Source organism: Carassius auratus, unplaced genomic scaffold (genome assembly GCF_003368295.1).
Source record: "Carassius auratus strain Wakin unplaced genomic scaffold, ASM336829v1 scaf_tig00214282, whole genome shotgun sequence".
Lineage (NCBI taxonomy): Eukaryota > Metazoa > Chordata > Actinopteri > Cypriniformes > Cyprinidae > Carassius > Carassius auratus.
In genome coordinates this window covers 29,606-45,801 of record NW_020527593.1, presented here as the reverse complement: position 1 = coordinate 45,801, position 16,196 = coordinate 29,606, and the positions used below count along the sequence as shown (strand labels likewise).

At 40.1% G+C, this 16,196-nt stretch overlaps 1 protein-coding gene across 1 annotated transcript; it reads left to right on the top strand.

The window, feature by feature from the left end:
- Positions 1-7,045: 7,045 nt before the first annotated feature.
- On the top strand, positions 7,046-13,841 carry LOC113091755 (trafficking protein particle complex subunit 3). Its single transcript, XM_026257385.1, has 5 exons — positions 7,046-7,207; positions 8,701-8,798; positions 10,652-10,751; positions 13,104-13,286; positions 13,377-13,841. Exons 1-5 carry the CDS (start codon positions 7,166-7,168, stop codon positions 13,494-13,496), a joined length of 543 nt encoding a protein of 180 aa, XP_026113170.1. The 5' UTR covers positions 7,046-7,165; the 3' UTR covers positions 13,497-13,841.
- The last annotated feature ends 2,355 nt before the right edge of the window (positions 13,842-16,196 follow it).

Genomic DNA, 16,196 nt, shown 5'->3' with positions numbered 1-16,196 from the left:
GAGATCTGCTTTTAAGCAGTCAAGCACACTTTTGAAGAAAGATGTGGGAAGTGTGTCAAGACAACAGGTTGATGATTTTAGTTTCTGCACTATGTCTTCCAGAATTTTGCTATCAATTTTTTCAAAATTAGACATAGTATCTTTTTGATATTTTGGCCGAATCTGTCTGACCTCTGCATTACTTGAGGATGTGCTAATTGCCTTCCTGATATTTATGATCTTCTCAGAAAAGAAAGAAGCAAACTCATTGCATTTGCTGTCTGATAGCATATCAGTGGGAATCTGACTTGGGGGGTTTGTCAGTCTCTCAACAGTGGCAAAAAGAGTACGAGTGTTATTTAAGTTACTGTTTATAAGGTTTGAGAAGAAGTTCTGTCTAGCTGTGGCTAGTTTCACATTAAAAGCATGAAGGATGTCTTTATAGATGCTATAGTGAATTTCAAGTTTCGTCTTCCTCCACATCCGCTCGGCTTTTCTGCATTGTCTTTTCATAGTCTGAACTTCTGTTGATCTTCTCCAAACTGATTTCTGTCTGTTTGTTTTCTTACTGACTATTATTGGTGCAATATCATCAATAGCATTCTTAACTTTTGAGTCGAAGGAATCAAGGAGAATATCAACAGAGTCTGCAGAAATGCTTGGTGTTAAAGATATAGCCTCCATAAATTGTACACTTGTGTTCTCATTTATGCATCTCCTTCTGACAGAGACAGATCTAGATTCAGTGGTAGCAGAGATCAATATATCAAAGAAAATACAGAAGTGATCAGATAGTGCTACGTCCTTAATAACAATGGATGAAATGTTTAGACCCCTACTGATGATTAGATCCAGAGTGTGTCCACCTTTGTGTGTGGGTCCATGCACATGCTGAATCAGGTCAAAGGTGTTTAAAACCGTTATCATTTCTTTTGTAGTTTTGTTTTCTGCATTATCTATGTGAATATTAAAATCCCCTGCAATTGCATAACAGTCAAACTCTGAGGAAATTATTGATAAAATTTCTGTGACCTCTTCAACAAAGGCTGGAGAGTATTTTGGAGGCCTGTAAATAATAATAAACAGAATGCGTGGAGCACCTTTCAGCACAATCCCTAGATATTCAAAAGACAAGTACTGACCAAATGACATTTGCTTGCATTGATAGACATCTTTAAATAGAGCAGCTACACCCCCACCTCTCCTAACAGTCCTGCAAACACTCATGTAAGTGAAGTTAGGAGGGGCTGCTTCATTTAGGATTGTTGCACTGCAGCTGTCTTCAAGCCATGTTTCATTTAGAAACATAAAATCCAGATTGTTTGAGGTTATAAAGTCATTGATTAGAAATGATTTATTTTTTAGTGAGCGAATGTTTAAAAGTGCTAGCTTGATGGCTGTGCTTTGTGTCTTTACATCAATCTTAGTTTGATGCATAATAGGCCGCAGATTAGATGAGTTTGCCCTTCGGCTTGAGAAGGCCTTAGACTTTCTATCACGTGATAAAACTGAAATAGAGAAAGCTACAGGCACACTGGGTTTCCGCTTGTTCAGTAAGCATTTGTGAATGTTGCTGCTATTATAGCGGAGACCCGACACATATCACTGAGAGCTGCTATCAGTTGTTTTTGGTTCACCTTCAGCAGATAGAGGGTTTGGGCCCTGGCGTTGTGGCAGCGGTCGGAGAGCTCTCATAGGAACAGGGCCCACAGGCTTTGGTGGTTGGGGGGCCCGCCGTTTTTTAGTTGATATCTGCGGGCTAGCAGCGAATGAGTGGGAGAGTTTAGTCCCAACATACACCAATTCCTCCATTTTCTGTGAGAAGCACAGAAGTGGAGATGCTGGAGAGAGGGATAATGTGTCTGGTGAGATGGGCTGTGTCTCTGGTGTTTCCGGTGGCTGTGATGTGTTGTCCTGGCTTCCCTGGCTGTTTTCCAGAAAGTCGTCCTTGGGTGCTGAATCTTGTAGCTGTTTTGATACATCACAGTCAGTCTGTGAGGAGCTCTGTGGGCAGGGCTCAGCAGGGATAGTGTCTATCAGCAGTGATTGTTTTGGCTGCATGTTGTTATCAGTGTCCTTGTGTGATATGTCAACCACATGATGACTCGGACCTGGTGTGTGTGTGCTGAATGGATTGACACACTCTGCTGAAGGATGACGAAGGGAGAAGAAGATATTGTCCTTAAACACTCTTGCACCTAGTTTGTTTGGGTGAAGGCCATCTGGTTTAAACAATTGTCTATGGCCCCAGAAAAGATTGAAGTTGTCAATGAAATTTACTCCTTTTATATTACACGATCTTTGTAGCCATGTGTTCAGCCCAAGCAACCGTGAAAACATATTTGTTCCCCTTGCTGGGAGTGGTCCACTGATGAACGACTGAACTTTGAGTCTTTGAAGTGTTTCAAAGAGTTCAATGAAGTCCTTCTTAAGGAGTTCTGACTGCTCTTTCCGAATATCATTCTTCCCCACATGGATGATGATTTGATTTGCAGTTTTGTGCTTCATCAGAATGTTCTGAAGTTCCTTGTTCACATCAGAGACCGTTGCTTGAGGAAGGCAGCATGTTGTTGTAGTCCTGCTACGGATGTTTCTGATAACAGAGTCACCCACTATCAGAGTCCTGGGCTCGGCTGCGCTCTGAGCTGGAAGCCGCTGTCTGCTCGTCCTTGAGCGCCTGTTAGTAGCGATGTTTGCTGCTGGCTGATCAGATCCATGTTTAAATACATTTGGGGATTCCTCACCCACATTTATTAATGCTTGAAATCTGTTCTCCAGATGTATAGGTGGTGGTAGAATACCAGTATTTACAAGCCTTGTCATAGTCGAATCTGGGGTAGAGGAAGCAATGGCAGCAATACGAGAAACTCGTGACAATCTGATGTCTCGTGTTCCTTTGGGTCTCGCTCCTTGTTTGTGCCATCGATTAGTGTGATGATCAGTTTCGGCTTGTTCCTCTACACTTGGTATAAATTGTTGAGATTCAGAAGATTCATGGGACTCACCGGCTGTATGCTGAGAGGGTCCATGACGACGGTCTGCTGAGTGTTCCGTCTGTTTTGGAAGTCCAGAAAGTAACTTTGTTTCAAGAATCACAATCCTTTGTAGAAGTTTGCAGCAGTTTATGCAACAAGTAGATCCAACAGGAGGCATTTTCTCTCTCTTCTGTTTGGTAGGCAGTTGTTTTCCCGTCTCCGGAATGTAAGCTGTTTGCAGTGGGAGACGAAGTCTTCTTTTTGTAGTATTATTCCAGTCCCAGTGTTTTTAGTTTCAGCGTTTGTGCTAAAAATCTGTTGTTTGAGCACTGTGCTGATCTGCTGAAGTAAAAATCGTAGAAAAATCTGAGAAAAGTACAGAAATAAGAAGCAAAGCGCAGAGCAGTAAGCTAGAACGTCCGAACGGTAGCAAAGCCGGAAGCCTTAATAAAAAGGTGGATAGAGCTTAAATCAAACTTCGCTCACACAAGCATACATGAAACACTTGAATAAACTCCTGAAACAGTCACACATACATACTACTAAGTGCTCAAACATATATATATTACAATTAAACATGTTACTTTTTTGCAACTTTAAAAAATAAAATGCGTCTAGATACCTTGTGTTCCGGCATGGGAGGTGGACCCACTAACTAGGAGGTTAAATGACTGCAGCCACTAGCGCATCTCTTGAGATCAGGAGAGTGAGGTTTACCTGCACAGCACCTACCCACTGGCCTCAATTACACTCACCCAACTAAACCTCACTCCCATCCGGGTCAAGGCACCAATATAACCCATTTCTCCCAGGTCCTCACCGGCACACCTCGTCCTTGCTCCAAGTGGGCCTCAAACCTGTGTCTCTGTTATGGGAGGCAGACGAGCTAACAAGGAGGTTAAATGACTGCAGCCACTAGCGCATCTCTTGAGATAAGGACAGTGAGGTTTACCTGCGCAGCACCTACCCACTAGCCTCAATTACACACACCCACCTAAACCTCACTCCTATCCTGGTCAAGGCACCAATGTAAACCCTCTCTCCCAGGTCTCACCGCCACACCTTGTCCTTGCTCCGAGTGGGCCTCGAACCTGAGGCTCTGTTAAGGGAGGCAGACGAGCAAACAAGGAGGCTAAATGACTGCAGCCAAAAGCGTCAATTGCTCCATAAAGATGCTCTAAATGGACATGTTTGACTGTTGTGCTCGTGTCCTGCATCTTTTGCAGCGTCTTGAGCATGACGTGCTAATAAGTTACATTTTTTTAAAATTGCATTTTCCCTGGTTCCCCCATTTCCCCCCTTCCACTAACTGCTGTGTTTTCAAGACAAAAACATCTGAATTGGCTCTTGACCTTTGTGCTTGTGTCTCACATCATTTGTTCTAAAATTGCGGCATCTGATTTAAAAGAAAGTGCTTTTCTATAGTTTTTCTGTTAACATAACTGACATGTTTGTGCTTGTGTCCTGCATCTTTGACAGTGTCTAGTGCATGTACTAAAAATGTTGTGTGGTCAAGTTCAAAAAATGTTAACATGATGGATGTGTTTGACTGTTGCACTTGAGTCTCTAATTTTTTGCAGAATCTCCCAACATCACACTGTGTTCCAAAAGTAGCACTCAAGTTAAAAAGTTTGACATTTAAAACATGGTTACATGTTTTTTCTGTTAGCATGACAGACATTTGATATGAAAAACGTATTTGACCAATGCACTCATATTTCATGTCTTTTGCGGTGTCTTGCGCATGACGCATTCTAAAAATGCAGTACACAGCTTTTCTGCGTAAACGTGTTTGGGTGCATTCACACTGGGGTGTCCCCAACTAAGGATTTTCATAGTCAAATCGGAATTTTCGAATCTTGCTGATATTCGACTGATAGTCGAATCATATGAAGTCAGACATTCAACAGCCATAATTACTGATGTTAACACACAGGGAAAATGTGTAACAAATGCCTCGCAGATACAAACAGGTATATAATGTTTTTATGTTTTGATTAAAAGATAGTTAACACTAAATGTCAGCAAAACACTAGCAATTCACAATTTTTACAATAGTGCTCTCATTATAAAGTTAGTCTATATTAATGTTATGCATTTCTGTTTTGAGCTGCACGCGCTGAAGATGACCAGTAGAGTGAGCATTTCATAGAAATTTTTAAAATATGGGATTAAACTCATAATTTCCTGTAGAATACGCTTCGTTTTTTTATACAACATAACGTTAATATTAGGATTTATAAGCAATCTGCAAAAAGAGCCTGAATGCAAATGAACGTGTCTGCGCGGCTCTGAATTAACTCATTTTGTGGACGCGTTCTTCACGAAACAATGTGCAAAACAGCAGCCTCTAAAAATTCACAGCGCTTTATTATAATGGTGTTCTCATTATAATGCTATGGATGTGACAGTCCAGTCATAGTTATTAATATTCTGCTTTGAATTTTGCTTTAAATCAGGTAAATAATATACCTACGATATACATACACTGGCTGAAATGTTTTGAAACTACTTGTACCGTACCTGTTCGAAAAAAAAGTTTGAGTCATGTTAAAGTTTTAAATCCCTGCTGCCAAGATGCTCCTCTGTCGGTCACGGATTATGGGAAGTGAAACATAAATCTATAGGGGTGGTTGGATTTATTCACGCACTTTAAAATATCTATTTGATGCTTCTTTCTTTTCAGATTCTTATTCACGGGTTTATGGTAAATGGTAAATGGTAAATGGACTGCATTTATATTGCACTTTCAACCGACCCCATGGCCATCCAAAGTGCTTTACAAGTTGCCTCACATTCACCCATTCACACTACTCATTCATACACCGACAGTGACATGTCAGCCATTCAACAGCCCGCGAATACTCAACTGTGAGATTTGTAGTCGAATCAGGTTCCTCGAATCGAACCATCGAATCGTCGACAATTTGAAGTCACCCCTAATTCACACAGAATGTTTTCCTATTCCATTTAGTTATTTATTTACTTATTTTTATGTATATAAGCGCTAGACAGAGGTATGAATGGCCCCATGACCTTTGTGCTCATGTCTCGTATCTTTTGCAGTGTCTCAAATTACACTGTTACACAAAATTTTGAATAAGTTCGAATTTTAATAAAAACATTCTTTAACATGCCTTAGACAGATGTCTTTAAATGTTGCACTAACGTCTTGTTGTAGCACACACTAACGTAAAAAAGCAGCACACACATTAAAATTTCAGCTTTTAAAAAATGCTTTCTTGAGACGTTGTGTTTTTTTCCCATTCCACGCACGACTTAACATTACACCAATATGATTAATTTAAACACTCCTTTATGTCAGTAAAAGATCTGCTACAAGCACCATGCTTTAAATGGGCATTTTGAGTCTCAAGGCATTTTTATTAATTTTTTTCCAATTCCATTGTCCACGTCTTGTGTTCTTCATAGCGTGTGAATGGCCCCTATCATGTGAATCTCAGATTGCAGTACTTCACTTCTCTTGTCCACTTCTTTTTTTCCTGAGATGCAATCAAGATGCCAGTTACTACTATTATATAGGGACACAATAATAAAAAAAAAAGAATAAATAAATTCATACATAGTTACAAAAATAGATATAATCAGTTAATTTGAGTTTAATTTATTTTATCATGTGAGAAGAAACCACATAATTTTTCTTTGTGAGACGGGCTATCTGACTGTACCTTTTCTGCTTATTATGGCTCTTGCCTCATGGACATGGACATGGACATGAAATATGAATTTGATCTGAATACAACTTATTTCATTATTGCTTTTAAAGACTACAGGGAGTCATGAGTACAGCTATGCTGGTTTCCATAATGAGGAAAAGAATTTATCTAAATTTGAGGTTGGAAAATTATTTCATCCTAACAATTAAATGCTACATTGTCTCCAGCTCCACACTACATGCCTCATAACTCCAGCTGCATTCTACTCAGATTTTGTTGATTGGTGATTAAATGTAATATAAACAGGGTCAATGACTCCGTGACCCACATTAGGAATCACAACTGTACAGAACTGCAGTTTGACTACAATACCCACAACCCAAGGCGACTTAACACTTCCGGTGAGTCATTGGCGATTCAGGAAGCTGATCTATCACAGTGGCAGGAACAACATCACGGGACTCTCATTGCACTGAGCAGATTAATAAAATATTACCTGGAACCGATCTGTACACACCTGTAATATAAGACAACATGTCTAGGCAGTCGAACAGAGCCACGGACAGCAAAAAGATGGTGAGTGTGTGTTGTGTTTCTTCAGATCTGAGCTAAATGCATGACAGCTAGCTAACATGCTATTAGAATCATCAGATTAACAACATGTTTATTTGAACAGTGTTTGCTTATTTGCATATAGAACAGATATAGAATTTGTGTAACCTAGACTTGCGTCAGTTTATTCCGCTAAAGTGATTCTGTTGAACAGGCATGATTTAGTTTTCCCACCATACATGGCTGGCTTTTGAATTAAAAATCATTTGAATTGCAAATAGTTTTACGATTGAGTTAATTTTAATGATACATTGGGCCGAATGATGTATGCTTTCATAGCATAATGCCTTATCATGTGTCATGGAGTTTGTTTTACTACAATTATTACAGTGGGCAGTTGGTTATTTGAAGCATTTGGTATATTCTCAACACGGTATAAACAACACATTAGAGAAAGCAGAGAAACGCTCGTAGATTTATTCAGCTGCGTTTAGCAAGCTTTTGTAGAAATGTTTTGGCTACATGTAACATGTCATGTCTGTATCAGTTTCATGTTATGCCGTGAGAGGGCGCTCAAGACCACTGTGTGTTCTCATTCATTCAGTCCTGAATATTACAAATGACTATAAAATTCTCTTAAAGTGTCTTTGATATTACTAATGATGACACATTCTCTGTTATGTTGTGCGGTTCATTAGTCTGAAACAGAATTTAAAGCCTGATATTGAAGCTCAAGATTCTCTTTGGTTTTTCGCAATTCATGCAGCAGAACACATACTTTAGGTTTTAATTTGCTGCTTCTGTCATGAAAACAAAAGATGGCTATTAGGAAATAATAACAGTAATTTTTCAGTGATAGTGTTTCACTCGAATTGTTATGCTTATAATATATGTTGTAATGAAAAGAAGTTGTATTAATTTACAAAATGCAAAATTAGAAGCTTTTCACTAGTGAGCTCAGACTCTTGGACTCCACCAAAACATGCAAATGAAACAGCATACTTATTCTGACCCGTAGTTATTAAAATACATAAAAGAATGTGATCATACTTAACGTTGGGTAAAACCTTGTGGTTTGAAGGATATTAGTAAAGTCAAAAATGTTAATTCGTATTTGAGGGCTGCACTGTGATCCTTAATATAGTCTTTTTATTTGTCATCAAATGATTCTTGTTTAAAATATGCTTATGATTTTTTGTTATATAAATATTGTTACAATGTATGAGATTTTAGTGGGTGTCTTCTTTAAATCATGGTAAAAAATTAAGCAGGATACATTCTATTGTATGGTGGGGGGACTAAATTTAAAGCTGGAATACACTTTTATTTCTTTTCTTTTTTCTTTTCTTTTTGATGCTTGAAACACCCTTTTCGTCTTTGAACCACATACATAAAAATGGATCACTGGAATGTTGGACTGTCAAATTTTGTAATAGGATTCAGGCATTCTTAGGTAAACACAGTGGATATTATTAATATGGTGGTGGGTCATTTTGGGCCGTCTTTTTCTTGAACAGAATTCAGAATTGTTCACTCTCACTTATGGAGCTCTGGTTACTCAGCTGTGTAAGGACTATGAAAATGACGAGGAAGTCAACAAACAACTGGATAAAATGTAAGTCTGTCTTTCTGTTTCTCACCTATCCAAACTATCTGGTCTCATTAAATCAGTAGTTTACAAATGACATGAGTATTTTCTCTTTTCTAAGATTGCCATTTAAAAATTATATGAAAATGCAAGGAATATGTTTAGATTTTCACATGCTACAACTGCTCTTTCTATTTCTTTTATGATTGTCACTAGTCCGCATATGTGAGTGGACCAGAGAGAATTGTACTGTCAGTGTTTGTGCTGGGTGTAGGCTCTTATATTAGGTGTGGTGATTGTGCCATCCAGTCTGCTCAAGCTGGGATGGGTGTTATTGAGAGTATAAAATGTGCCCCTTTAGGTTTTTCGAGAGCTGTCTCTCTCCCCTTCCTGCTAAATGAATTGTGCAGCTGCAGGTTACACCCCTGGTTTTCAGATTCATGATTCTGTTGCCCAATTGGCTATACTTCTCAAATTCTAGTCTACTGTTAGAGTGGATCCAGATGAAATAGATGGATGATAGCATTTATTATTATTATTTTTTTTTTAGCAAGTTTACATCTCATGTTGTACTGCACTGTGGGTTGCAGAGAAAATCGCTGCAAATAATAAAATGCATGTAGACTATTGTTAGACTATTGTTGTTGTAAGAAGTCACCAAAATACAGGATAAAACAGTAATATTCTGAAATATGATTACAATTTGAACTAAATGTTCTTTATTTTACGATGTAATTTATTCCTTTTATGCCAGTCTGAACAGGTTGAATGACATGCACTTATCCTCAAAACTTTAAACAAAACTACACAACCTAAAATTTGAAATTAAATAATAATAATAATAATAATAATAATAAAAATGTGACCCACACTATAATGTGTGTCGACCACAAGGTGTTTTCAGATGTCAGTTATTTTGGTTACACTTTATTTTAAGGTGTCCTTGTTACACGATACATGTACTTACTATTATAATAGCAATTAGTTATACGTAATTACATGCTAGTAACCCTAAGCCAAACACTAATCCTAACACTAACCTTATAGTAAGTACATGCAGTTAATAATATTACTCGGTACTTTAATGCATAATTACACTGTCCTAACAAGGACACCTTAAAAATAAAATGTAACTGTTATTTTCCTCTAGTGTTAATTGCCCTGAAATGTCATTACATTTACATGCACTTATTGACATTGACAAGTTTTTTATATTTTTTCTGCACTACTAGCTGTACATTTCTCATATTAACAATCCTAATAGAATTGTTCTTATTATTATTTGAATCATTTTCATGTATCTTTTTTTCCATTAATACGTATATTTTGGGGCCAGTACAGTTAATTGTATTCATTTTTTTTTTTTTTTTTGCTTTTATTTGTTGAAAAATGTTGAACTGTAAAATCTAACCCCTGAATCAAAACCATTTGGGAAGCTCCGGTTTAAAGATTGTGGGAAAAGCAGCGAGGATGCGTGGAAAGCCCAGAGATGCTTGGAGTCCAACATTTGTGATTTAGAGAATCAGTGGGCAGCGTGTGTTCTTTGGCTGAGTGGTCTTTTCATTTAAACTGTGCCTTGAACTAATCCAGTAGTCCCACTGATATTGGGTTGGTCAGCATGGCTGAAATACAATCTTTTTTTTCCTATTGCTGCTTTAAAGCATCTAATATGCAAGATTAGATTTTCTCTCCAACCAATAAGTTTGTATATCTCTTTTTGAGTCCTTGGAAGTTAAAGGGCTTTACTAAGACCTTTTAAAATAAAAAGAGATTAAAGCTCTTATGATTGCGTTGGTGGGTGAAATGAGGGTGAATGAAAGCGAAGTTGCTCTGACAGTGACAGTTTCACAGTTTCCATTCTCTTCTTCCATCCTTTCAAGGGGATACAATATCGGAGTGCGTCTGATTGAGGACTTCTTGGCTCGGTCCAGCGTGGGGAGGTGTCACGATTTCCGAGAAACTGCCGATGTCATTGCAAAGGTAACATGAGTACTCGGAGCCAATCAGAGCGCATGCTGAGCCCTCACTTAGGCAAAACGAGAGCGAGGAAGAGAGAATCAGGAAGCAGGCAAGCATGTCAATGTGCAAGCAAGTGACTGGAATTTGAACTTCAACCTGCAGTAGCCCACATATTTTCATAGCTTTCATCACATCTTTCTACCGTTTTTAATTTTTCAATGTCACACAGCTTGAAAAACATCCATGCTATGCTATCGCAAAGCCAACTGGCAGGCCGTCTGTACGGTGTTAGAGTGAACCGAGACACTCGTGTTACTCTCGGCTTGTTTTCTTTGGTCTGGGAGAGCCACAGTGCTTTCTTACGAAACAGTCCACCTCTATGGGTTCACACTAACAGCACTGACAGAGCGTTCTTCCCCCTGTCCATCACTGTCCATGCTTGCTTGGTCCCTGTCTGTCTTTTCTCAGTTTTCTCTGTATTTTTCTCCTCACTTTCCTCCACATGTGCCACGTTGTCAAATGTTAATCCAGAGTGCATCGGTTTGATGGGACCCTGATCAGAATCCTATTTAATTTAATATCAGGGGCCGTGTTGCAGGGGCAGCAGTCTAAGCAGAGATGCCTCAGATTTCACTCTCCCTAGACACTTCCTCCAGCTGTTCCGGGGGGATACCGAGGCGTTCCCAGGCCAGCCGAGAGACATAGTCCCTCCTGCATGTCCTCGGAATAGATGTCCAAGCCACCTCCGGCCCCTGGCCTCGCCTAGATATCCTGTCCATAAAAATTATGAACAGGACAGGTGATAAAGGGCAGCCCTTCCGGAGTCCAACATATACTGGGAACAAGTCTGACTTACTGCCAGCAATGCGAACCAAGCTCCTGCTCCAGTTATACAGGGACCAGACTGCCCTTAACAGAGGGCCCGGACCCCATACTCCTGGAGCACCCCCCACTGGAGGCAGCGAGGGACATGGTTCAATGCCTATTCCAAATCCAAAAAACACATGTGGATTGGTTGGGCAAACTCCCATGAACCCTCCAGCACCTCGGCAAGGGTATAAAGCTGGTCCAGCATTCCACGACCGGGGCGAAAACTGCATTGTTCCTCCTGAATCTGTGACTTCAGCTTGAGTGATGGACGAGTCCACCTCCGAGCCCTCAGCCTCTGGTTCCTCAACAAATGACATTTCGGTGGGATTGAGAAGATCCTCAAAGCATTCCTTCCACTGTCCAATGATATCCCCAGTTGAGGTCAACAGCTGCCCACCTCCACTGTAAACAGTGTTGGCAGGGCAATGCTTCCCCCTCCTGAGGCGCCACACTGTTTTTCCAGAATCTCTTCGAGACCAACAGATAGTCTTTCTCCATGGCCTCACCAAACTCCTCCCCAAACCCGAGTTTTTCCCTCCACAACCACCAAGCCCGCTTGGCCTGCCGGTACCCATCAGCTGCCTCAGGAGCCCCGCAAACCAGCCAGGCCTGGTAGGACTCCTCCTTCAGCTTGATGGCATCCCTTATTTCCGGTGTCCACCACCAGGTTCAGGGATTGCCGCCTCGACAGGCACCACAGACCTTACGGCCACAGGTCTGAGTGGCCGCACTGACAATGGAGGCAGGGAACATGGTCAGACTCAATGTCTCCAGCCTCCGTCAAAATCTGGTCAAATCTCTGCAGGAGGAGGGAGTTGAAAATCTCTCTGACAGGGGGCTCAGCCAAACATTCCCAACAGACCCTCACAATACGTTTGGTCGACCGAGTCTGTCCAGCTTCCTTCCCCCGCCATCGGATCCAACTCACCACCAGGTGGTGATCAGTTGACAGTTCCGCCCCTCTCTTTACCCAAATGTCCAAGACATACGACTGGAGGTCAGACAAAACGACTGTTTTTTTTTTACCTTTTTTTTAAGCTTCTCATGTATTATTTATATTTCACAACATTGTAATGTAAATGTAAACCAAATGTAGTAACCAAAATGGTGCCATGCATCCCAAGAATATCTTATTCTGCCTCCTTATGGTAAATTATATTTTCAGTTTGTGTAAAGATTTCTAAAATAAAATGAATACATGGTCAAATATGACTTTTATTCTGAGATATTTAGTTCTTTGGATTATCAAAAATTGTTGAGTTAAATGGTCAAAAATGATAAAAATGTTGGTCTTCTTATGGCCTTGTCCTCAAAACGTCTTTTCAAACCCATAATGTGCAGTTGTGCAAAAATGTTTATAATTTCAGTGTCAGAGCTGTGAATACAGCACCTAAAAAGAATGTGGCAGCTCTGTAAAATCTTTTAATGTGGCCCTGACACCATAGATGTAGGCAGACAAGTCAACATGAAGACTCTAGAGCCTTTTTGTCTTTATGTTAACAGGTAGCCTTTAAGATGTACTTGGGTATCACCCCCAGCGTGACCAACTGGAGTCCTGCTGGAGATGAGTTCTCTCTTATCCTCGAAAGCAACCCCCTGGTGGACTTTGTTGAGCTTCCTGACAACCACAGTAATCTAGTTTATTCCAGCCTGCTCTGTGGAGTACTGAGAGGAGCTCTTGAAATGGTGAAGAGCATGTTTGTGTGAGATAAATTGATGATCTGCTGTTAACCGTCAGTTACTATTCACAATAAGGTTATTTTTCTACTGCTGCAGGTTCAAATGGCAGTGGATGTGCGATTCGCTCAGGACACACTAAGAGGTGACAGTGTGACAGAAATTCGCATGAAGTTCATCAAAAGGATCGAGGAGAACCTGCCAGCTGGAGACGAATGAGGCTGAGAGACTCTAACATTTGATTTAAGATAATTTTTTATGTTGAATTGGGAACCTAAAACTTCTGTTTTGGTCAAGAAGACCAACCAGTCCCCACACATTCTGAGTATTCATCGTCGAGAAGATTTCTCTTGCTGTGTCACCAAGGTTGGCATGTTCTTTCCACCTGGTCCATGTTTTTTTATTTCAGGCAAATATTTTCTCAAGTCTCTTTTTGTATGACAGCTTGTCTGTAGTGTATTTTTTCTTATTCGTTTTGCCTTTAACTCATACATACAGCAAAGAAGGTTTAATTTATTTAGTCAAATGTCATAATGAATTAAATATGTCATTAACTACCAACAACCATGGCCAATTCTCTTATTTATCGTCCTTCTACTCAATAGGCCTTTTACACAATCTAATATTTACTCAAAGTTGCAATAAAACGCTTATTTGAGCAGACCATATCACACTGCTGTTTTAAGGTCTATAATGCTTGTATCGAAAACAACTTTAGATGGCTAATCTAAAACCAACATTTGGAGAAAGGGCCCCATATTTGCCAAGAACAGAACCGTAGTTTTGTGAGACGCACATGTTTTGCAGAGGGCCATTGGTGTTAAGGGGAGTCTGGGAGGGGTTAGGTATGTAGATAATGGGACCTGTGTGCACCGAGCCTGTGGCAGGTCCTTCCACACGTATGTAATGAAGTGTCACGGCAGGCTCCATAGCCGTCTTCGACTTGTCGTGTATTGGACCTTGCACTGTGGAACTGTTATTCCTACAGCATGGCACCACAATGTGGTTCGAGTCAAACAACAAAAACAAGGGCCTAATTAGTCTCAGATGTTTACTCAAGCAACATGGAAGCAATCAGGACCTGTAGGTTCACTGGTGCGTGTGCAGGACAGGGCTGTTTTGGGAGCCAGTGTGTGTTAATGGTGTGGGGTTCACGGTCGTGCTGACCGGTGGGAAGGAGACGGCCGTTCGCCGAAAGCCATTCATTTCTCCGGCACAGCTCAAAGTTCGTTCCTGACACCTGTTAATCACCTTACATCATGATCTGGGCTTATTTTTCCAGAATTCCACACCCCATCAATCACAACTGGAAAAAAGCTTACTGCTTCTACTACTACTTCCCAGCAACTAGGTTTTATAAATGTTACATGCAGTTTCCTTGTGATTTGATTCACATTGATGTGATGAATAATGTATTCATTGTTTAAAAGTATTGTTTTATTTCATCAGACCACTAGAGGTAGCTGTGAGCATTGTGGTCTGTGACCTTTTTTCCTCTTTCCATTCTCATGGGGTTTTCTGTGTTTCTTTTGGTATTTGATTGCTCACGGGGTCCACCAACTGCTCTTTTTTATCTCTGGGGCTGGGGAATTATTTTGTGAATATATTCTTTATATTCTTGATTCAGTGATATTTACAAGAAAAACAGTGGAAAACACGTGCAGAGCCCTATCAGGCCGATTCCCTTGTCCCCTCTCACTAGATTATGCATACAATGTATGTATTCTGTATAATGTGTATATTGGAAAGCAAGGGAAGAGGAAATGGTTTCACACAGACATTTGATGTAAATCATTTGGCAGAATTAGACCTCTGTATCATGGGGATATACAGCTGGGATTGTGTACTGTGTGAAAACATGTATCACTCTTCCATATGCTTTCAGGAATTTCTCTCGCTCCTTCTTTCTCCCTTTTTAACAATACAGGACGTCTCCTTGGCCAAGCATCCAAAACAAAGTAAGGTGTCAGCATTCATTAACCATCACGGTCACCTTTAACCAATATGACTCTCGGCATAAGAAGGATGGACTCCAGATTACGAGATCACCTCCTCATCATCTTTCTTGTATGTTAATCCTCATATGTTTATGTTTGGCCATACCGGGCCAATACTGAAATTGTTTATGGAGAAGACACTAAAGAATTCCAAGTAGCTTGTTTCCACCATAAGGAATTGATTTTTAGAAGCTATTTTTGTTCCTTTAACTTCCCCATGTCTAAACGCAGGTCAACTGCAACAAATGAAAAAAAGGACCTCATAAATTTCATCCAGTCATATGCTGTTTATTTAAGGTCTGCCTCCAGTTCACCTCATTGCCCTCCCAAATTTTTAAGTTGCAATTAAACAGAATTAGAGACATATCTGTTCTACCATTTTGTGACATATACCTGAGGGTAACAGATTATCGAAAAAGAAAAAGTTGGGTGGGGACTTGGTTCTATGCATCAGTTGTTAATTGGATTTTGTGATGTGAACTTGCAGTGGAATAGAGCAGAGTGAACATTTTTCAAAACGTCTTTTTGTGTTCCACAGAAGAAAGAAAGCCGTAAAGTTTTGGAATGGCGTGAGTGACAGATTTTTTATTTTGGGGTAAACTGTCCCTTTAAGAATTTTATTGGGACAGTTCTAGCATACAAGTAGCAAAAGTTGCGTATGCTGGAAACGAGACGGTACACACCAATCTCATTTAAACCCTTTAAATGCAACCATGTGGCCTATATCAAAAACAAATGCTGAATGGCACGCTGAAACAATAAAATCCTGCGGATGGCCTGTTGCTGGCTCACCATTATTGAATCCCCCCTCATCTATTCTTCCGTCTTTTTTTCTTCTGACTTTCTCTCTGTGCTTCTTCCACTGTATCCCCCACTTTCAAGCCTTGCCAGGATGAAAGGATTGGCAGCGAGATGATGGAGG

Coding starts and splice junctions, on each gene's coding strand:
- LOC113091755 (XM_026257385.1), top strand. CDS start 7,166: ATGTCTAGGCAGTCGAACAGAGCCACGGACAGCAAAAAGATG. Junction 7,208..8,700: donor CCACGGACAGCAAAAAGATG/GTGAGTGTGTGT, acceptor TTTCTTGAACAG/AATTCAGAATTGTTCACTCT. Junction 13,287..13,376: donor TGAGAGGAGCTCTTGAAATG/GTGAAGAGCATG, acceptor CTACTGCTGCAG/GTTCAAATGGCAGTGGATGT.